Source organism: Pogoniulus pusillus, chromosome 20 (assembly GCF_015220805.1).
Source record: "Pogoniulus pusillus isolate bPogPus1 chromosome 20, bPogPus1.pri, whole genome shotgun sequence".
NCBI lineage: Eukaryota > Metazoa > Chordata > Aves > Piciformes > Lybiidae > Pogoniulus > Pogoniulus pusillus.
Genome location: NC_087283.1, coordinates 5753161 through 5775004, shown reverse-complemented (window position 1 = coordinate 5775004; position 21844 = coordinate 5753161). Strand labels below are relative to the sequence as shown.

At 42.5% G+C, this 21844-nt stretch overlaps 1 protein-coding gene and 1 long non-coding RNA gene across 6 annotated transcripts in view; both read left to right on the top strand.

The window, feature by feature from the left end:
• The first annotated feature begins 224 nt into the window (after positions 1 to 224).
• DYNLRB2 (dynein light chain roadblock-type 2) lies at positions 225 to 6835 on the top strand. The gene is made up of 4 exons (XM_064159767.1): positions 225 to 440; positions 562 to 637; positions 4463 to 4630; positions 6539 to 6835. Exons 1-4 carry the CDS (start codon positions 432 to 434, stop codon positions 6580 to 6582), a joined length of 297 nt encoding a protein of 98 aa, XP_064015837.1. The 5' UTR covers positions 225 to 431; the 3' UTR covers positions 6583 to 6835.
• A 5619-nt stretch (positions 6836 to 12454) lies between these two features.
• LOC135184324 (uncharacterized) overlaps positions 12455 to 21844 on the top strand; it is a 413331-nt gene continuing 403941 nt past the window's right edge. For all 5 annotated transcript variants that reach the window (XR_010305974.1, XR_010305973.1, XR_010305976.1 and 2 more), the window contains exon 1: positions 12455 to 12516. This is a non-coding gene — a long non-coding RNA (uncharacterized LOC135184324). The remainder of the gene's footprint in view (positions 12517 to 21844) is intronic.

Below are 21844 nucleotides of genomic sequence, written 5' to 3'. Positions count from 1 at the left end.
GGAGAGCTTCCCCTGCAGACGAACGAGCTCTGCACACCCACACAGTGTGTGACACTCGTGACGAAACGCAGCAGGCAAGGCGACGGGCAGAAGCGAAACATTCCTCTCCAACGAGAGTGGCTGAACTGCTGTCTGGGATTTAGCCCCATCGTTAAAACCAACACAAACACCTCGCTGCCCCTGGGCCGCGCTCCAGGTGTCCCTGCCCGCTGCTCGCTGCCCGCTGCTCGCTGCCCGCTCAGGACGCGTCTCCCGCCTGCCTCTCGGCCGTCACCTGTAGGTCCCCGCACAAGCTTGGGAGCCGCAGTGAGGGTAGCGGCCGCAAGCCGCCGGCGGGCGGAGGAGCCACCGGCACCAGCCCTGCGGGGTCCGCCCTGCCGCGCCGCGGCGTCACTTCCTCCGCACCGCACCATAGCAACGGCGGCAGGGCCATGGCGGCGGTAATGGGGCTGCGCCCGCCGGGGAGCGGGGCGGCGGGGAGCGGCCGGGGCCGCTTCGGGCGCTGTGAGCCCGCCGGTGGCGGCAGGGTGTGTGGTGACCGTTGGTCCTTTCTCAGCACAGGCTGAAGTGGAGGAAACGCTAAAGAGGATTCAGGACCACAAGGGGGTTGTTGGAATGCTGCTTGTAAACGCCGAAGGTAAACCGTGCCCTGCTCTCTCCAAGGCACACGCTTGGTAGCAGCAGTGGCTGCGGTGGCTCTTGGACACGAAATGGCAGGTTCTGAGGTGCCAACACCATCTGCTTGCAATGGTTTTTGAAGGTGTGATGTCCAAGAGTGTTTGTTTCATCTGGGACATGAATGTTTGGGTTCTGTCAATTCCTTGGAGCTCTCCATATGAGCTGTCTTTTAATTCAAGCTGATGAAAGGGCAGAAAACCTCCAGGTCTTTGCAGAAGTCTTCTCTGAAGAAATAACTGGAAGTATCATAATCTTCACTGCATTTGTCATTTGTCCCCATACTTTCTTTTCAGAAACAGGTCTTAAACATCTCTTGGTAGGTTACACAGAATCACAGAATGATAGGTCAGAAGGGATCTCAGCCAGAGCAGGTTCTCCAGAGATGGAGGCTCCACTATCTGTCTGGGCAGCCTCTTCCAGTGCTCTACCACTCTTTAGATGGAATTTATGTTCAACTTTGTGCCTGTTGCCCTTGTCCTGCCACTAGGCACCACAGAAAAAGAGACTGTCTCCATCCTCCTGACACCCTCCCTTTCGGTATTCGTAAGCACTGATGAGATTCCTCCCTCCCCAGTCTTCTCTCTGAGCTAAAAAATCTGAAGTCCCACAGCCTTTCTTTGTGAGAGAGATGTTCTAGTCCCCTAATTGTCTTTGCATCCCTTTGCTGTACCTCCTCGAGCAGTTCTCTGAAATGAAGAACTCCTGGCACTAAGGTGGGGAAGGGTTATGCATTTTTTTAGTCCAAAAGTTCTGCATGTAGTGCAAGAAAGTTCACTAGCACATCACTCCCCCCTCATCTTCTGAAAAGTTGTGATGCAACAAAAACATCAGGAGAAAAGTATCTACTAAATAAAGATAGTTTTCTCCCGTGGGAGCCATGCCTTGGTCCTGTTAAATATTTGTAACTTCTCTTAATCATGCTGTGGTGTGTTGTCATAGGTTGAAAAGAAGTTTCATGTCATGGAACCTTAGAGTGTTTTGAATTGGCAAGGACCTTAATGATCACCTAGTTCCAGCCTTTCCTGCCATGGGCAGGAACAACTTCTACTAGACCAGGTTGCTCCGAACCCATCATGTAGTTGACATCCTTCCCTTTTACAGTCCTCCCAAAAATCTATTGTGCTAGCAGCATTTCAAGCAACAGGAGGCAAGAACAGTAAGAAGGAAGCCTAACTGTTATCTAGTCCTTGGAGATTGGAAACAATTTCATTTGTGTGCCTGGACAAGTTAAGTAAAATGTGCCTTTGTTCACAGAACAGATGATGCAGGTCAAGAGAGAAGTGTGTAGCCTGGCAGATAGAAACTGAAAAGCTGCTTTGTGCCTGCACGTGCTCGTGTCTAGATGTGGCTATTTGCTACTCTGAAACGCAGCCTGGTTTCAGAGCAAGCTCCATTTCAGCCATTTCACTTTTCTGTTTCAGTCAATAGAATGAGGCATTATCCAATGAGCTCTTGGACTAAATGGCAAATGAGAAATGAACAAAATCAAGCACTTGGATAACACAAATTCATCCTTTTTGTGCATGCACAATGATACATTTCTCAAGGGAAGACTACCAGTGTAGTCTAAGAGAAAAATAACCCAGTTTTCTTGTGTCCTGTTACTTGGAACAGTTGACTTGGCACAGTATTGGTCAAGTATGCTTTCCCACTCAGGTGTACCACTGCAGTCCATCTTAAGCTGTGGTCATTGTATGGTATGGATGGAAAGCTCTGCAGTTATGAAGAGCATGGGGTTTTAAATGCAGTTTTGGATTCCTTCTGTCTCAGTTTTTGTCTGCAAAGGAGGAAGAACATTCCACTTCTTTTTTTTTTTCAGACTTTAGACTCTTCATGGCAAGGGAAAAAGTCCCCATCTTGTCCTGTTCGAATTTTATCATCCTCACAAACCTGTAGAACGTGTGGCCAGACTGAAGCTGACAGACAAGACCAGTGCAGGAATTTTAGGTTTAGTTTATCATTTAGAAACATTTCAGCACCAGATGCCAGGTGTGAATACAAGGCAGTCTGTGCTCTGTGAGAGTGATTCAAGTTACCAAAAAATGAGGTCCACAAACCAAGCCTCAGGAGTGTAGTTTTGTAACATCTTCAAATATCCATAATTAGCACTGACCAATCTGTTTATTTCAGATCTTTCTGTAGAAACTTTCTTTTCTCTCTATGCTGAAATAGTTCAAACAGGTGTACAATTTTAATTGATCACAGTAAAAAAATACTTGAGCCAGTGGAGCAGTAGTTAGGTTTCTTGGGCTGCTCAGGTCCCCCTCTCTTCTTCACTAATATTAGCAGATTTTTTTTTTAGTATAGGTACACTGAGGTGTAATAATATGCAGATGAAATAGCAAATTAAAGACTCCTGACACAAACATTGCCTGTCATTTATTGTAATGCTCAGAGCTGATTTGTTCACTGAGACTTATGCTAGGTGTAGCACCTTGTTTATCTGGCAAAATCTCATAAACTTGCTGCCCTTCACAGCTGAGAATGATCAGACTGCAGGATTTCTAATGAAGGATTTATTTGCCTTTCTCTAATTTGGGTGGCAGAGGCAAGGAGAATTTGTCCTAAAGTAAGCACAGCTCAGCTTTAGTCTAAGGATGTCACTGGTGTCAACTAATTTTCATGTTTTTATTGGACCTTGGAGGATCATTTAACATTTACCATTTTCATTAAAAGTGCTGTGTTTGTTGAAGCAATCATTTAGATACAAGGTCATGTAAACCTGACACTAACTCATTGCTACTTTTAAGTGACTTAGTGTTTAATGCTGTGATTACACAGACAATCTCAGGCTTATGGTGATGAAGCACCATAACTGGTAAAGTGTTACAGAATGGAATCTGCCAGGTATTGAAGGGCTCTCAAAAGCAATTAGGCTCATGCAGAAATTTCATAAAGCAGAGCGATGTTTATTTGCTACTGATTAATATAAATTATGCTTTAAAAAGCATATAGATACCTGAAATCGTCATATTGGAGAAGTCCTGGTGGTCTGGTGGCATTCCCACTGACTGGAAAAGGTCAAATATAATACCCATTTTCAAAAAAGGGTATTATTAAAGAAAGACCCAATGAACTATAGGCCAATCACTCTCACCTCAGTGCCCGACAAGATAATGCAGCAGACTCTGGAGGCTCTGCTAGGGTCCATGGAAAACAAGGAGGTGCTCTTGTGAGACCCCAACCGGAGTACTGTGTCCAGCTCTGAAGCCCCCAGCACAAGGAGGACATGGATCTGTTGCAGAAGGCCCTGAAGATGATCAGAGGACTGGAACACCTCTCCTACAAGGACAGGCAGAGGGAAGCCATTAGGTCTGTTCAGCCTGGAGGACAGAAGGCTCCAGTGAGACCTTATAGCAGCCTTCCAGTACCTGAAAGGGGCCTACAGGAAGGCTGGAGAAGGGCTGTTTACAAAGGTGATAGGATAAGGGGCAATAGTTTTAAATGAACAGGGTAGATTTAGATTGGACATTAGTGTGAGGGTGGTGAGACACTGGAATGTGTTGTCCAGAGAAGGATGCTTGGAGGTGTTTTAAGACCAGGCTGGGTGATGCTTTGAGCAACCTGATTTAGAGCAAGGTGTCCCTGCCCATGGCAGTAGGGTTGGAACTAGGTGATCTGAGGTCCCTTCCAACTCAAGCCATTTTGTGACTTGAGGAAATCAGTGTAACTCCTGGTTCTGTTACAACCCAGAAAAACAGTGAAATCCTTGTTTTATCTCTCATGATCTGCTGTATATGAAGAATGTGCACTAAATGATTATTAGAAAATTAATTGTTTGCAGGAATTCCAGTAAGAACAAACCTTGATACCTCTACAACAGTCCAGTATACAGAGCATCTTCGTCAGCTCATCACACAAGCTTGGAGTGCAGTGAGAGATCTTGATCCTCAGAATGATCTCATCTGCCTTAGGATCAGAACAAAGAAACATGAAATTATAGTAGCTCCAGGTATATTTCCATGAAAATAACAATAGAACTGTGTGTCCTTTTCATCTTCTTTCAATTCTTCATGAATAAGGTTACCAGAGGAAAAATAAAATGTGTACTTGTTTTGAACTGAAGTGTTTGCAAATACAGCCATAGGTTAACCAGGTAACCAGGTGTGTTAGGGGTTTAGTGTACAGGGTTTATAGTGTTCAGGCATGCAGACAAGCAGATCTAGGTCTGATTAATGTTCTTGCTTCTGTTGGTGTTCCCACAGGAAAGCTGGACAAACATGTACACCAAGTAGTGTGTGTATACAGAGAATTAAAGACAGCAGATCCGTTGTAGCTCCAAACAAATGCAAACAGTTTTATTTCTGTTTTTTCTAGAAGATAATTTTTGCTTGGTGTGGCATCATCAATTCCTAGCCATAGGCAGGAATTGTGTCACAGACATGCAAACATGGTAACTGTGATACAGTTATTTTCTTTAAAACAGCCAACCAGTTTCTCACTCATGTTAAATGTAAGAGCATATGATTTGTTTAGTTGTGTTTCTGAAAGAGTAAACAAGACCAGATGAGCTATGGTGAAGCTGTGGTCAGTAGAAGGTGAATTAGACAATGTGGAAGTGATTGGTTGGTGCAAACTGAGAGGCTACTGCAAATGCAGGACTTCAACAGCAATAGCCAGTGAAGGCACACAGAACTGAGAGGAAGCTTCAGAGATGTCCTCAGTATAGCCACTATGGAGGAGATCAGTGCTGAGCTTGTAGCGATGGACAGCCTTCACTGGGGTGCTGCTCTGCTGCTGGCTTCGTAGCAGATGTGGAGCAGAGGTATGCTCTAAGTGTGCATTACCTCTCTTCACTGGAATTATTTGTAATGCTGCTATGAAACCAAAGCACTGTCATTAAGTTGTTAGCATTAGTCATCAGCTGATACCCAGATTCAGATTTTAGCTTGACTTCTATTTTGGAGTGTGAACCTAATGCATTTTTTAATAAGTTTGGGTGTTTTTTTTTACCCTCATTGATGTAAACTGCTGCACTTGATTCTTATTTTGCATTTGTCCTTCGGTTATAGTTCAGAGGTGATTTTTTTTTGACTGGTAACTATTAAAGCACGTTGACCTGAAAGTTGAGTGGCATAAAATGGGAAGCCTTTTTGCTAACAGAAATGACTTATTCCAAGGCTTGACTATATTTTACTATAATAGAAGGTGGCAAGTGAACCACCTGGGATTTATATTAAGTTGCTTTTGAATGAAAGTGACAATGCAGAAGTGTGGCCTTCTCCAAAGCAGATATGGCCCTACTAAATTCACTGGGTACTTTCACCAAATGTTTTATTTAAAACAGTTAATGTTAAATTCTGTCCAACTGAATTGTTTCCAGAACTTCCCCATGCTTTTAGAATTAGTAGGCAAAGTCTGGCATGCTTAGAGTTTATTCATAGTAGGAATCTATTCAGATCTTTTCTGCTTTTTTTTTCCCCATGTCTAAATAGGGTTCTCCATTTTGCATAAACTAGTCACTGAACTGAAAGAAAGTTCTCTGCACCTGCAGAAGAGGCTGCAGATGTCAGAAGTTTTGTATTCTAACAAGTGCTGGCTTCCAGGTGCCTGCCTTGTGACTTTTTTCATCTCGTTTAAATGTCTTTACAGCTTCTTGAAAGCAAGTCTACTGCTTACTAAATAGTTTTCATACAGTACAGTTAAGCTTGGTGACAGATTTACTTTTTTTAGCCTGCAGCCTCAGATTTTTGTACAAAGTGCTTACATTTCCTAAATGTTTCTAATATAAATGTCAGTGCTTTTACTTGTGTTTCATAAACAGATCAGAAGTTGGAGAGGAATAGATGAATAAAGAGTATTTATCAGGAACTAAGGTGAAATATTTTAACTAAGCACTTCTATATATTTTTCTTTGCAGAAAATGACTGTCTGCTGATCGTTATTCAGAACCCAGACAAATAGTCCTACTGTGGCAATATTTGTAGAGAGTGATGTAGTTCTACTTGTTAAACTAATATTGCTTGTTGACGCCTTGTGTGAAATTACTTAATCCTGTGCTTGATATTAAGTGTAACTCTCATAACTGAAATGGTACCAATTTAAAGTTGTCTCAGTTTCTGTTGGAGCAAATCATAATGCATGTATGAAAATAGTGTTTGTTTATCTTGTCACTCAGAATGGCAATAATAAAGCAAAATGCTTGAAGCTCTCTTTACTGGATGTTGAAGCCTGCACTCTAATGCAGAGCTACACTTAATTTGTTGGTAACAGCAAACAGTGATTTTTGTTGACTACATTAGAGTGCTATCTGGTAACTACCTAAGCCTTTGGATTCAACACACAAGCCACAAACCTTGGTGACGTGGGACAAAAAATGGATTAAAGCTCAGAATGTTTCCCAAGTCAGATCCATGTTTATGCACCACAGATCCAATCTGTGTTGCTGAGTGCCTTTAAAAGAGGTGCACTGATAAAGGCCACTGCAGGTTAAGCTACCTACAAATCCATGCTGTTTGGAAGACAGGCTGTGTCAGTGCCTTGATGAGTCCCATGGCTGCTGTGCCTTCCTGGCTGGGTACAGCACCCTTGTTCTGCCTAGCTGATTGCCTCAGCTGAAAGTAAACATGGCTAAAGCTTTCATGCCTGTCCTGCCAAGCTTTGTGTATGTGGAAGCAGTGTGACAATGCAGGAAGTCTGAGATGACCCCCTGCTTGAAAAAAAATGCAGTTGTACTACAAATCATCTCAGGTTATTTGATTATATAGACATATTATCAATGAATTATTTAAACTTTCAAAATTCAGATGTCTCCAGTTGGTCACAAGAATGTGATTTTTTCTAGATATAAGAAGGAAGAACAACAGATGTGTGGAGTGGCTCTGAGAATGAAAGGAGAAATGAATCTGTTGAATACTGCTCAGGGATCTTTGTAGTACATCATATGAATTGTGGTTGAGGTTATGAAACTGATAAATCACTGAGTGTCTCAGTGGATATGGAGTCAGCAATCTGCTGGATATTTGGGCTATGTTATGTATCATTCAAAACTTCCACAAAGGAGAGTAGCAAAACCTGGTGGTATGTTTTTCAGATCTCAGTGTTTGCTCTGACTCTGTGACTCTGCTGAACAGCTTAGAGAGGCTGTATTTCACTGAGCTACCTGGGAGAGATGGTCCCGCTCTTGGGATCTGAAGGTATCTGAACATTTGAGATCTAAGGGGCTGGCAGCCAAATTCCATGCCCTGGTAGTCGCAGTGGGGACCACAGAAGGTTCATTGGTGCTGCATATTGAGAGGAAACAAACCCAAAAGTTCAGAGGCCCAGAGTGATGGAAGTGAAGCACAGCAATCCAGCTGGGCAGGGCTGTTCAGAATATAAGGATATGTAAGCCAACAGGACATTGCAGTCAGTGTTCTGTACCACTGCAGGGTTATTAACTGTGCACTGGAAAACAGCCATTTTAACTTGTGTCTAGAGAAGCGATATGTTAGCATGGTAATGCTGGAAACCCCTGTGTTTGTTACCTTCCCTGCTTCTGCTGTGGTCATTTAAAAGTCCATCTATTTATTGCTATGTGCATTAGTGAACATTTATTCTCCCCATATCCTGTCATGTCAAATGCCTACCAAGTCAAAGCCTCAATTTTTCATTTTAGCACATACCCAAAACTATTGCTTAATTCCAACTGCTAATAATGGGTATTTGGGGCTAAGGGATTTGTTTCTGTAGTTTTCTCTAGCAGCATTAAATTCTGTGGAGGTTTTCCTGTGTAAGTTCACAAAGGTGCCAGAATTACCCTTCTCTGTTGTCAGAAGTAATACCAGTGTTGCAATTTCCAGCATCACTGAAAAACATCCCTTGGCCCACAGAACACAGTAGTGCATCACAAAGAGAAAAGCTCAGTGTCTGGCAACATTTTTGTCTTTCTGGTGCACGTATTAGTTCCCTTTACAGACTTTAATCCAATATTTATTAAGCAGCTGATGATTGCTGTAGCTTGATAAAGCACTTCAAGACATGCTTAAGCCAAATCATTAAAATTAAACACATGCTAAATCATTTTGCTGAGAAATGTTTTTATATGGGAAAAAAAAACTTTAAGCAGATGCATGTAGTTCTCCAAGGGTCAGATGCTGTGCACAAATTAGTTTCTTTCTCCTTTCCTAAGAGAGGCATAGCTGCAGCTAAGAGGACAAAGTTTGGCCTATTTATACTGGTGAGTGCAGTAAGAAATGCTGTGCAACCAAATGGGATGAGCTGTGCTTCTGCCAGCTGCTCATACCAGGGCAGTCTCTAATCAGATTTCCTTGAAAGCACAGTTTTGGCAACATCTTCACTAGGGAGGATAAATTGAAATACCCCATTTCATTCCCTGGTAATTTGTTCCTATTTTCTGTTTGCAAAGGCAAGCTGAAAGACTTAGGTCTTTCAGTAGGAAGTGGTAGTAATGACAGTCAAGTCTAACAGTCTTGGTAGAAGACTCTGGTCAGCACACTGATCTGGCCAGTGGTGGGCCATCGAAAAGGAACCCAGACAAAAGAAAGGGACATAAACTTTTAAGTTACTAGAGCACAACACAAGTGTTACACCAGGTTGTTTAAGCTGTCATTCATGTGAACCAGTGAAGATTGGACTGGATGATCTTGGAGGTCTCTTCCAACCTGGTTGATTCTATGATTTTTACTAGTTAATAATTAACTGGGAGGTTGAGGATAAAAAGTAGTATGAAAGAGATTAATTTCATAGATGATGGTTTTGTTATGGGAATGCTGAAAATGTCAGGAATGGCTTTAGTTCATTGAAAGGCAGTGCTCGGGTTGAGTTGTGTCATGCTGGTTAGGCAGTCAGCCAAGGAATAAATTATGTCAGTATCTTGTGTTTGTGGTCCTCAAAAGAAAACAGAAAGTTCTCAGAGAGAACACTTTTAAAGTGCCCTGGGCTTTCCTTAGTATACTGTATTTCAAAATGCATGGACCCTCATGGGACAACAGCCTTGGGCAGCTGATTGAGTCAGGGCAGTTGTTCATTCTGTGTTTTGCTCATCTGTCAATTAAATACCTTGAAATACTTCACTCTAACGCACTTTCTGTGAAGTTACTTGGCATATAGACATGGAATTGTCATTTAGTCCACATCATTTAGTTCACATCAGTTTAAGGGCAACAGGGATCTGCTCAATAGAGTCCAGTGGAGAGCTATGAGGATGATTAGGGGGCTGGAGCACTGCCTGATGGGGAGAGGCTGAGGGACCTGGGGCTGCTTAGTCTGGAGGAGAGAAGACTGAGAGGGGATCTAATAAATGTTTCCAAACATCTGAGGGCTGGGTGTCAGGATGGGGAGGACAGGTTCTGCTCACTCGCTCCCTGGGATAGGACAAGGAGCAAGGGACGGAAGCTGCAGCGCAGGAGCTTCCACCTGAACACAAGGGGGCGCTGCTGTAAGGGTCCCAGAGCGCTGGCACAGGCTGCCCAGAGAGGCTGTGGAGTCTTCTCTGACGCCTTCCCAGGCCTGTCTGGATGCATTCCTCTGTGACCTGAGCTAGATTGTGTGGTCCTGCTCTGGCAGGGGGGTTGGACTGGACGATCTGGCATCCTGTGATCCTGTCACACCTTCAGCAGCCCTGGATGGTAGGTTTTTCAGTTAGCCTTTCAGCCTAACTCGGGCTGTGTGCAGAACTGTGGCCTTGTGCCTCTCTGTGTGACTTTGATTCCTACGGGAAGGCTGGAGGGAAACTTTACCTGAGAGTGTCTTGCAGGAATGGTTTTAAGCCCAGAGTAGGTTGAGTCTGCATCTTAGGAAGAAGTTCTTCTGTACAAAGGTGGTGGGACTCTGGAATAGCCTTCCCGAGGATCTTGTGGATCCTCCCTCCCTGAGGCGTTCAAGGCCAGGCTGGATGAGGCCTTGAGCAGCTGAGTTGAGAGATGTTGTGCTTGCTCATGGCAGGGAGGTTGGGGTAGGTGATCTGTAAGGTCCCTTCCAACCTAAGCCTACGACTGTGTGAGTGTCCCGAGTTAGCACAGCCTGCTCTCACAAGGCCTCCTCTCCCCACAGGGGAGGGAATGTAGCACAAACCCAGGAGAGGTCCCTCAAGGCCTCATCCAGCCTGGCCTTGAACACCTCCAGGGAGGTTGTGGAGCACAGAAGCACCCAACGTGATCTTTGATCACGTTGGGTGCTTCTGTGCTCCACAACCTCCCTGGGCAACTTGTGCCAGTGTCTCACCACCCTCAACCTCTGCCAGTGTCTCACCACTCTCAACCTCTGCCAGTGTCTCACCACCCTCACTGTAAAGAACCCTTCCCCAATATCTAGTTTGAATCTCTCCTCTGCCAGTTTAAACCCATTCCCCCTCATCCTGTCATTAGAACACCTTGTAGATAGTCCCTCCCCAGCCTTCCTGTAGGCCTCTATCAGATACTGAAAGGCCACCATAAGGCCTCCTGGAAGCCTTCTCTTCTACAAGCTGAAGACCCCCAACACTTGTAGCTGGTTGTCATAGCAGAGGTGCAGCATGGTGGTGAATATCAGCAGCAGATTCAGCTCAGCCCATGACACTGAGGGAAAGAAAAGTACAAATTGCATTCAGGTATGCAAAAATGTGTTTAATGCAGACTGTAAGCCATGCTGTTAGCCAGTCACATATTGACCAGGGAACAAGAGCTAGTTTGGATTTCTCGCCCACAGACTCCATGCAGCTGATCACATTCTGATTATTCTCACTTCATTCTGAGCCTTCCAGTCCCTCAGGATCTGGCTCATTGTTTGACAGAAGTAAGCAAAGGACTGAACTTTGCTATCTCCAGAAGGCCTCAGGATTGGTAATATTGTTTTGTGGTAGTAGCAAAATTAAGTTGTGGGGCAAAGTGTACTGGGGCAAAAAGTAACCAAAGCGAGGGTGAGGTGTTTGTGGGTGGAAAAAACAATCATCAGGGCTCCAGAGTTGTAACTGTCCATCTCTTGCACTGAGCAATACCTTGTTGTCAGCACCTCCTTCTATGTGTGAACTAAAATGTCTAGTCACTGTTTTTCTAGTTAAAAACCTCTTCCCTCTCTCTGACTGAAAGCTGCCTTTGGTTCTGTTAGAAAGATGAAAATTAAGAGAAAAAACTGGGTAGAGTTAGTCATCCTTGCAGGGTTTTGAGCCAAACTGTAGGAGGGTCCTGCCTTTCTCCACCTGAACGCTCTTGTAACAAGCATGTGCCCTAGAGTAGAGGAGTTGAATATCAATGTAAATATATTGTTGTTATTTCTCTTACTCCCATAAATCCAAGGATCATGAACCAAGAAAGTATTTTAAAACACCTGTCCTGTGGGCATGTATGAAGCAATGTTGAAGTTACTCTGTAGATAAATGTGGAATGAAAGTTTGCTCAAAATAGTGGTTTGTTTGTTTTGTTTTGTTTTTGTTTTTGTTTTTGTTTTTGTTTTAATGAAGATTTAAGAGGAGTTTCCCAGGTTGGTTTTTTTTTTCCCGCTTCTTGTGTGAGGAATTTCTAGCTCAAATCCTCTAGATGGTGCCACAGCTACAGCTCTTCGCAGGGCACTCATGGTTAGGTTTTATGCCTTGCTTACTGAGATGCTACTTCAATCCTGTATTGTACAAAACGATTTACGACTTCAGCTCTGGTACTGTTTTCAGGTTTGTGTAGCATAGGTGGGTTACCTACAACTTTTCATTCGAGATACAGTAGTGCAGGAACTGTTGTGAGGTCGAATTATTCCCACATCACTTGAAACTATGCCTTCAGTGCTGACAAGGGCAGAAGTGGTCAGCTGTAGCCTGTGGTGCTGATTAAGTGATAGCAATAAGCCTCTTAAAACTCCCAGCAGATGTTGCTACTTTTGTATGCTAATGGAAACTTCAGGAGCCATTTTCTCTTCCTTCTGAGAGCAGATGTAAGTACATGAAAATTGCTTTCTTATATCCAAACCAAATTGATAATAACCTTGGTTTGATTGTAAGGCAGAAGGGGTAGAGGCACTGTGTTTGATGACTGAGGAAATGTTTTATGTTCTAACTTTACTTATACTGAAGTAGTTAAGCAAACTGTGAATTGCAAGTACATTGCTACCTGGGCTTAAGCCATGCACTCTGGCTTTCAGACTGGCATATCAGTCTGGTCCACTACATTGTCATCTCTGAGATGGCCACTCCCCTCTTGTTTGAGTGGGCCAAGATTAGTCAGAACAGGCATATCTGCTTGTTAATAGTAGTTCTGAGCTTTTAGTGACCTAATATGATGATTTGAGTGATCTGCTGTGAGTATACAGTAAAGAATTGTGCATCACAGAGTCTTGCCTTGGTGCCCACAAAGCAGTAATAGAGAAGAGCACACTGATGACTGAATTGTGTTGAGGTTAGAACTGCTGCTGACAGTGAAGGGTGTTTGTGATTAAGTTGTATGGAAACACTGGGCTCCAGAAGTGTGAAAACAGAGGAGCATAATCTGGGAAGGGGATTAACTACCCTGCCTTTGCTATAACTGAGCCATGTTTAGCTCAAGAGTGTAGAGTGTCTCCTTTGTAAGACTAAGAGCTTGACTATCTTTGCAAGACATTTGTCTGTTAAAGATATTTTCAGTCAATGTTAAGGGAGTAGACTGAGTCATGAAACTACCTTTACAAGCTTCATTTCACTTGGATGTTTGCATCCTTGAGGCCTATCTGGATGTGTTTCTCTGTGACCTGAGCTAGATTATATGGTCCTGCTCTGGCAGGGAGGGGGTTGGACTCCATGATCTCTGGGTCCCTTCCAACCCCTGACACCCTGTGAACACCTTGCATTTTAGACTCTTCTGTTAGCATTTTCTAATTAGTATATATTTTAAGTTGCTTTTTTGGACTTCTCTTTTGTGAGCTGAAATACTGATGTCCTCTCTACCTGACACTGTTAAAACATCAATTTTGTCTTTGTAGAGTAGAGATTTTGCCTACTGGCCAGGTTTCATTTTGGGTAGCAAGACTGTTCAAAGGCCAGCTCTAGTTTCTATTACATGTTGCAATAGTGATTCTGAGGTGACTCGTGACAGCAGCTAAAGTTCAGTGGTTTTACTTCCTGTCCTAGACATCTATTTATTGTTATTTGACCTCTTTAAAGTACAGCTGTCCTTCACTCCAGAAGGTAAGTGAACAACCACAGCATCTGTAGTTTGCGTAAGTATTTTTTGTATTACCAAGGCATTTCAGCTTGTGAGAGCTGAAGGCAAAACCACAAGCTTCTGTACCTCTTTGGGGCGACAATTGTGCATAGCCACATCCAAAAGTTCAATCAAGATAGCCAGAAACTAGTTGGTTCCCTGCCAGTCACCAGTTAGGTGAGGTACTGAAACAGGCTTTTTAACTATCTGAGAGCCCTTTTCAGTCTAATCCAGCTCCTTTTCCCCTCCTTGCTCTATTTTATTAACATTTTCTCCAAATAGAATGTCTCATTTCCTAAATGTGAGTTTTCACAACTTACTGACTAGAGGAATTTGTTTCCTTTGGGAAGCTCTCATCTTTAGAAAGTGACCTTTCTGAAACTGACAATTGTCAGAGTGGCTGAACAGGTCACAGGCAAGGCTAGTGTATCCTGATGAACTCTTGAGCTCAGTAGAAGGAGCAAAATGGGAAATGGAAGCACCAGAAGATGATGATTCTGTCCTGTGACAGGATAGAGTCTGGAACACAGGAAGTTCCACCTCAGCATGAGAAAAAGAATTCTTTACTGTAAGGGTGCTGAAGCACTGGAGTAAGCTGCCCAGAGAGGCTGTGGAGTCTCCTTCTCTGGAGATTTTCAAGACCCATCTGGATGCATTCTTGTGTGACCTGCCCTAGGTGATCCTGTTCTGACAGGGGTGTTGGAATTGAGCTCCAGAAGTCTCTTCCAACCCCTACCATTCTATAATTCTTTGATGTCCTTCCTTTTATCCTAACATATTCCCTGGATTTTATGCATTATCCAGGTTCAACTCTTCTATATTTGAGGCAGATTTCCCATCTTACAAGGATTGCCTTTAAACCTATGCGGTGCCTTGTGTTTAGCCTGACTTTTTCCCAATCTCTTCTTTTGTTGTTGTTTTACTTTGACACAATAAATATTTAAGAACTCTTTCTTTTAAATCAAAGTTTTCTCATCTCATGCAGTGAAACTGCACATGACTGAAGATTCCAAACCGTTGCCAGCTTCCTTAGGCACAGCAGCAATTGCAGGAAAATAAATGCAGTGGCAATTCAGCGTGGAACTGTCACCGCCATTTGTAAGTGATAGCGCAAGCGTACTGCTATTTACAGATCTTCAGCCTGCGATTCCTTGATCAAAGAAACAATCTGCCGTGGTCTGAATCTGTTTGACAGCATTTGTCAGTGTCTTCTTCCTCTCCTCTGACAAGTGAGTGTGAGCACTTGCAGCTTGTGCAGCCCAAGGGTTTATGCTGAATAAACTCTGCTTGGAGATTCATGTCAATATAATAAACAGTTTTGGTTCTAGACTTGAAATCCTTTTGGAAAAAAAATGCCAGTGGTGGCTGCCCAAGTAGTGTTAAAGGGACACTGGAGAGAGTCTTTCTTTCTCTCTCATCCACATTCCAGTAAAATGTTATTTCTGGTGCCAGGCTAAGCTCACTGGATGTAAATGAAGGTTTGGTTTCAGTGTGTTCACTGTGCAGGTAGGATGCAATGCAGGCGAGCAGGATGTAGTTGTTAGTCAATGTCGGTGTAGTTTCTGAAGAAATAGTAGTAGTAATAATAAAAAAAGTATAATTTTGTTCCTAAGCTGTATCAGATGGATATAATTTTATTTAGGAAACCATCTTTTGACTCTTTAGGCTGGCAAACTGTATTCACATGTTTACTCTGAGCTATGCCTTAATCCTGGGAAGTCTTAGAATGGTTCAAGTGTGCTGACTTGACTGGCTGTAGTTTTGAGTGAGTGAGAGTTGGGAACTGGCTTCAAGGACTGCCAGGACACCATCTCAGATATTGATCCTGGCATGTGCCTACTCAGCTGCCCACAGTGCCAGATAAACTCTGTAGCTTGGGTTGTCTAAAATATTTGATGCTGTACATCGAGCATGAGTCTTGTGAGGATTTTTTCCCTCTGCATACGGCGATGCAGCAATCGTTGTCCATGGCAGCACATTGCTGAGAAGTGTGATGACACAAGTCCCTTAACTGCAGAGTGGTGACATTGGTGCTTTAGGGATGATGCTTAAATAGTGTTTATTTGTCAAGCAAGACTGATGTGATGTGGAGCCATGAGGAGGTGAGTCTAAATTGCAAACCTAAGGAAGATAAGCAGGGAGGTGAGGCTGTAGTTTGGCCGCTGGACATGCGCCAGCAGTCAGTCAGTTCCTTGTTATGATCCCTTTGGGTGCACTCTGGCTCCTGATTGAAGTTGTTTCCTCTTGTGTAATCTCAAAAGCAGGTTTCTGTACCTCACCCCTCTCATCCTGCGTTATGCTGAGTCCCAGTGAGTGTTCTGTGGCACAGCTACCACCATGCCCCTCATGCCTTCAGTGTACTTGACTCCTTGACATGATGGAGATGAAACAGATGTGCAGTCCTCAGGAAAATCAATACTTTGAAGACAGTTCTTGCTGAGAATTTTGCAATTTCTGGGAAAGAACTATGTAGTGGTTCTTGCAGTTGACTGAAGTGCTTTGAAGTGACATTAGAAAGGGAGCCTTTTAGAATGCTTGCTATTTCATGAATTACATGCTTGATACATTTTTGTCTTTGGTTAGAAGTACCTTTTAGTTTGGATTTAATCAGCCAGTTGTGCCACAATGATGGAATCCTTTCCCTGGTCTAGTTCTTGCTAGAATGGGCACTACATTAAGTCTTAAGTGTCTTAACAACTTCAACCACATGCCAGGTTTTCTGGAAAGCAAACAAAAGAACTAAAATTGTAAACTTTTCATACATGTGTAGTTTAGTTAACCACTTTTTGGGAGAGTTAAGAGCTTTGAAGCAAACATGGATTTTTCTGTGAAGCCTTTTAAATCCTAGCTGGGGCTAAATGGACTGTAACAAGCTACATACTGAAGATAGTCTAGTACAGACCCTCCACTGCCCCATCATTTAGACCTTCAGAACCTCTTGCAGAAGTTGTAGTAATTGACTTTGTAGTTTATTAAGTACAACTGTTACCACTTGCAGGACATTTTCCTGCTCAGATTGTAGAGAATAGCATTTCTTTGGAGCTACCCAGAATATACCACTACTTTGAAAACAGTGTTGTGCTTGCTGTGGGATTTGGTGCTGTACTGAGGAAGGGAGGATAGTCATTTGAGACAGTCGAGCCATACAGTACTTGTAAGGCTGAAATCCCAGTCTCTTTGCTTTGTATTTTCCTGTTCTCTTCCCATTCAAATGGCAGCACTATCTGGTTTTGAGAATGGGTGCACATTTTTCTTCCAGGAGGGTAGCAAATTGATATTAATATTTATAATGCCTGAAGAGGACTGAATATGATGTAGTGGAGATGAACTGAAGATTGGTAGTGTTTGCTAATGCATACAGAAGCTCTTTGGTCAGAGCCTGATCCTGAGATCTGCCTTAATTTTTGAAGGCTAGATGGAGTATCAGCACTTCCACAGTGAATCAGAGCTGTGAGTACTACAAAGCAGCATCTTGTCTGACAAAATTCAGTATATTTTGGTTATTACAGGCAGGTGAAAGGTGTTTTGTTACATGGACATTGAAAAGTATCATTTTTCTGTGCTAGGAGTTCACCTCATGTTGGGGATCTTTAGTTCCTCAGCCTCCTGGAGAACCAGAAGGTCTTAGCTTGTTGATGATGTGTTAAGTGATACTGAACAAACGACTTCGTTGTGCCTCTGCCTTCCCTCCCCCTCTTTGCTCAGTTTTCCAGAGCACAGGCCTTCTGCTGTGTGCTTACTTAGTGTCTACTATGGTGGGGCCCTGATCTCCGTTTCTACCACTGTAGAGAGTAAAAATAATCCTCACAAATAGGGATGCAGGCTGGGAATTTCAAAAGGGCAGAAGAACGAGTCAGTTTTCATGGACTCTAAAAGTCAAAGCTTTATGCTCAGAGGCTTAAGGCAATTCTCTGAGATCAGTCCTGTTGCTGTTGGCTTCAGTGACGGAGGACAGCAGAACAGACTCCAGAAACCTTCCATTATATCAGTTTAGCTTTTTAGAAGTCACAAGGGAGATTTTTAGAGCAACAGATTGAGCCTCAGATAAGATTTCATGTTGTAATTACCAGTGGGATTTATTTGTCCAAATCTTTAAGCACTGAGTGGAGAAATGCACGTACATCCCTTAAGAAAATGTGGGCTCATTCTTCCTCTCTAAGCTAAGCAAAAAATAAGGTGACATGTAAGCATGAATGGGTAAAAAGATGAAGTTATTTATCCAAGCAAATATTCAGGTTTTCCCTGTACCTTTCTATAAATATTAGGAACAGTGTTAGAGAATAGCTGTAAAATTTGGAGGTTTTTAGGGTTTTCTAGCTGTAAGTGTAAGCTAAATTAAACTGATAGTTTTAATTAAATCTGAATTGGCTGTGGTATTACACCACTTGAAAAGCCACTGGAGACACTCGAGTTGCATTTAAACCCCAGCATTATAATTATTGATATCTACATTTATTATTGTGGTAACTGCACTTTAATGAATGTGTTGAGTACTAAACAAAGCTGCAAAATCTAAACAGCCTTTTAAGAGCATGTTCATTTCAGCTGCACTTAATTCCCTTGGTCACCCACTCTAGGGGATCTGGGGTACTAAAACTAAGCTTTAAATGGTGATCAGGAGAAAATGTAAAAGTTAAGGGACAAAAATGTAATACTTCCCCTTGAAGTGAGATAATTGTTTGCAGATGAAATCTTCTGGTTTTGTCTGCCTGCCACTGTGTCTAAGGTGCTGCTAATACTTTGCACGCTTACCAGTTTGTCTTGCAGTCTCTGATGTGTTTTCCCATGTGGTGTCCTAGAAAGAGGAAAGCACAGTTGGAGTCAAAATCAGGAGTTCTTAGGTGCAGCCTTATCTTGTCATCTGGTGGACTTAACTGTCTGACTTTTTTCAGCCCTGTGGAAACCGAATGCAGATGTGATGGCAGGTGTATGTTGTCATGTAGTCTGACCAGTGCAAAACAGGGTGAAATGCTCTGCTACCTCAGACACCTCTACTGCAATGCTTTGTTCCATAAGGGAGTGTTGTTGTGATCTCCTGTATTCATGAGGCTGCATCCAAGTCACTTTCATTGCTTGGGCCTCACTTGGGATTTTCAGGGCATGTTATTTACCTGGGAAAGAGTGGACTGTGTCCTGCTTTCTGTGTGGTTGACATCTCTGTATCTAGTTTCCTATTCAGCTCTCAGGAGTGGCAATGTTTTACCAAATTTAGGCAGGAAGGCTGGCACCGTTGTATGACTGCTGAATTGGCTGTGATCTCCTAGTTGAGATAAAATTCCCACATTCATTCTATGGGGTGTTAGACTGTTCCAGAGAAAAGACACCATCTCAAATGCAAAGCTGAAAAGCATTTAAGATTTTGTTGTAGTAAACTCTTGGAGAGAGGTTCTTGGCATAATTTGGTGATACAGCTTAGCTAGGAACCATCCTTGGGTAGTTGTAAGGACTGCCTCACTCTTCGGTTTCATGCGATCCTCTTCCTCAGATGCAAAACAAGCTGCAGTAAGGTCCCATAAGTGCCTTCATGGGAGACTTTCTCTGCAGTTGTAATCACCACTTGAGGATTCTGTTATGCTGCTTTGACCATACAGTGTACTGTAGAGGGACTGAGACAGGGGGAGAAGAGCTAACTGCAGGTTTTGGAGTAATTTCTGCAGAACCATATTGATTTCATCTCTATTAAATTTGTTGAGTTTTCCCATAAGGGCTCTTTAATTTAACTGTAGCTAAAAAATGCTGCACAAATTACCTAGCAAGAATGCTGTGGAGTTATAAGGCCTTCAGGCAGTCCCTTAAAGGCAAAGCAGTAAAGTTGGGTGAACTATTCACAGCCAGGAGTGGTTTTATTCAATGAGTTTACCACTTTGTCTGTTCACAGATTACTGACAAAAAGCCACGGAGTTTTTATGAATTTGTTCATTATCCCAAATTATTCAATGCCTGGTTTATGCAGTGCAGTTGTAGCTTCAGGGCTGCTGGCAGACTGATCCACACATACAGTTTGAATACCACTGTTTGTAACTTGTACAGAAAAGCCCTATAAAACTCAGTCGAGGCCTGGTGTTTTATTTCTGGGCACATCTATAAAACTTAGCAGAAAATTATATCCTAACCATAAAATTCTACAGCTTGGTTTAGAGTACTTACAATTTTCTAGTGATTTCTGTATGGTTTTAGTAGCATTTATGTAAACTTCTTTCATCACTCCAGTTTTCAGAGTTTCAGAAAGCAGAGAGTTCATAACATGGATGTATGCAAGTTTTTGGGAATTGTCTTTTTTAATTCTGAGATTGGTTACAGTGCATCATTGGACTCCTTTTTGCTATGAGAGTGTAGATGAGTATCTGACCCTACTTGCTTCTGTCCAGCATTAGTACTAAAATTAAAGCCAAGCCACATATGTTAGATGTCTTGGTCCTTTTGAGTGGAATTAAATATCCATGTCTGTGGTGACTCCTCAAGGAATAAGGTTTCATTAGTGAGAATCAAGCTCCATTCAAATTCCAAGATACCACTGACCTTTCTTTGGGTTCAGACATGCACTTTTGAAGCAGTAGGACACTTAGACTCTGCTAGAGACTGCAGCACCAGTGTTGTTCCGCTGAGATAAACAACTTTGGCTCTTTGCTTAAATGATATAGAAATCTCTTTTATTAGGCTCTGTTGACTTGGATTTGTTATATTCATACTACTTTTAGAACATGATCCCCACAGACTATTTTTAGTGTAACAAGAAAAGGTACAGGTCTGTAGAGAAGGAATTAAACCTCTGAAAAATTTGGTAGTCAAGGCCGTTACAAAGCCTTTGATTTGCAAGCCTGTGAGGACCTGGTACTTCACCTGCTGGCTTTCAAGGTATCTCCTTCTCATGCAGTAGTGACGTTATTAAATATCTCATCATCTCCTAGTACTGTAACCAGCATGGTTTTTGTAAACCTCCCTGGAAGCCCTGCCTGGGTAGGGAGCTGCATGTCACACACAGTCTGCCACTACGTCACCATATGAGAAGGACGAGTTGCAGGTTTTGCTGCTTTTCCTTCTCATACTTGCCAGTGTTTCCCACCTGAAATGCTAACTTCCAGTGAGCTGTTGAGTGGAAGTAGGATGTCAGACTACCTGCTACCTCTGTTGCTGTGGAACAGATGTCTTTAGCCAGCTATAAAAAGAAGGAAAGCGTCAGTAGATGACACTTCTATAGCGTGTCGGTGTTCCTGTAAGACGTAATAAAATATTCAGTGTTTGAACAGATGGCTCTAGCCACAATCCGTCTGAAGCCGTTATTTTAAGGATGTGGATTAGACTGGATTAATAGGCCACTAACTTGGCAGAACTGAGTTTTTTGGTGCTTTAACTTGTAGAGCTAGCTGTAATTTCCAGTGATTTAGCTGTGAGTTACACCATTTACAAAAGATGAAAATTGACTTCTAAAATATGGATTATTTTTTTTTTCCCCTTAATGAAAATTCTATTTCTAGATAATTCTAAGAACCTTAATTCTTTTAACTGCCAAACTGTTTCCTCTGGGCTAAACTTTGACAGATACTTAGGATTATCAGTTTAACATGTAATGGATAAAAGATGGTGAGAGGCTGTGGAAGAGAAAGCTGTTGTTAATGAACAGCAATTTTCAGCAGTGGGCTTTTCTTGATCCATCTGAAGATTTGCAAATCTTGACACCTGTGAAGGAAGTATTACTGGCCATGATAAATCATGCAGTCTTTAAATGCAGTACTTAGCAACACCAGGATTCTGATGAAGTTAACTGTGTCTTCTTGGTTGATAAGAAGGAATAGAGCTTGTGCTGCTGCCTCCAGAACCCATAACACAAAAAAAAAATACAAATTATGGTGTCTATTTCTTGATTTAGTTTTAGAAGCTGGCACATATTGCCTCAGTTCTTCTCCAGAATAAACTTGAAAATTGATTAGAAGGACCTGGCATGGTTACAGGAATCCTCCTTTCCATTTTAAAGAAACAAGGCATATGAAGGAAAACTAACATCTTTAATTAGCCTGTGCCATTAAACTGGAGAAATTCTGACTGGGAGCACCAGCATAAGTCTCTCATAGTAAAATTCTTCAGAAAAT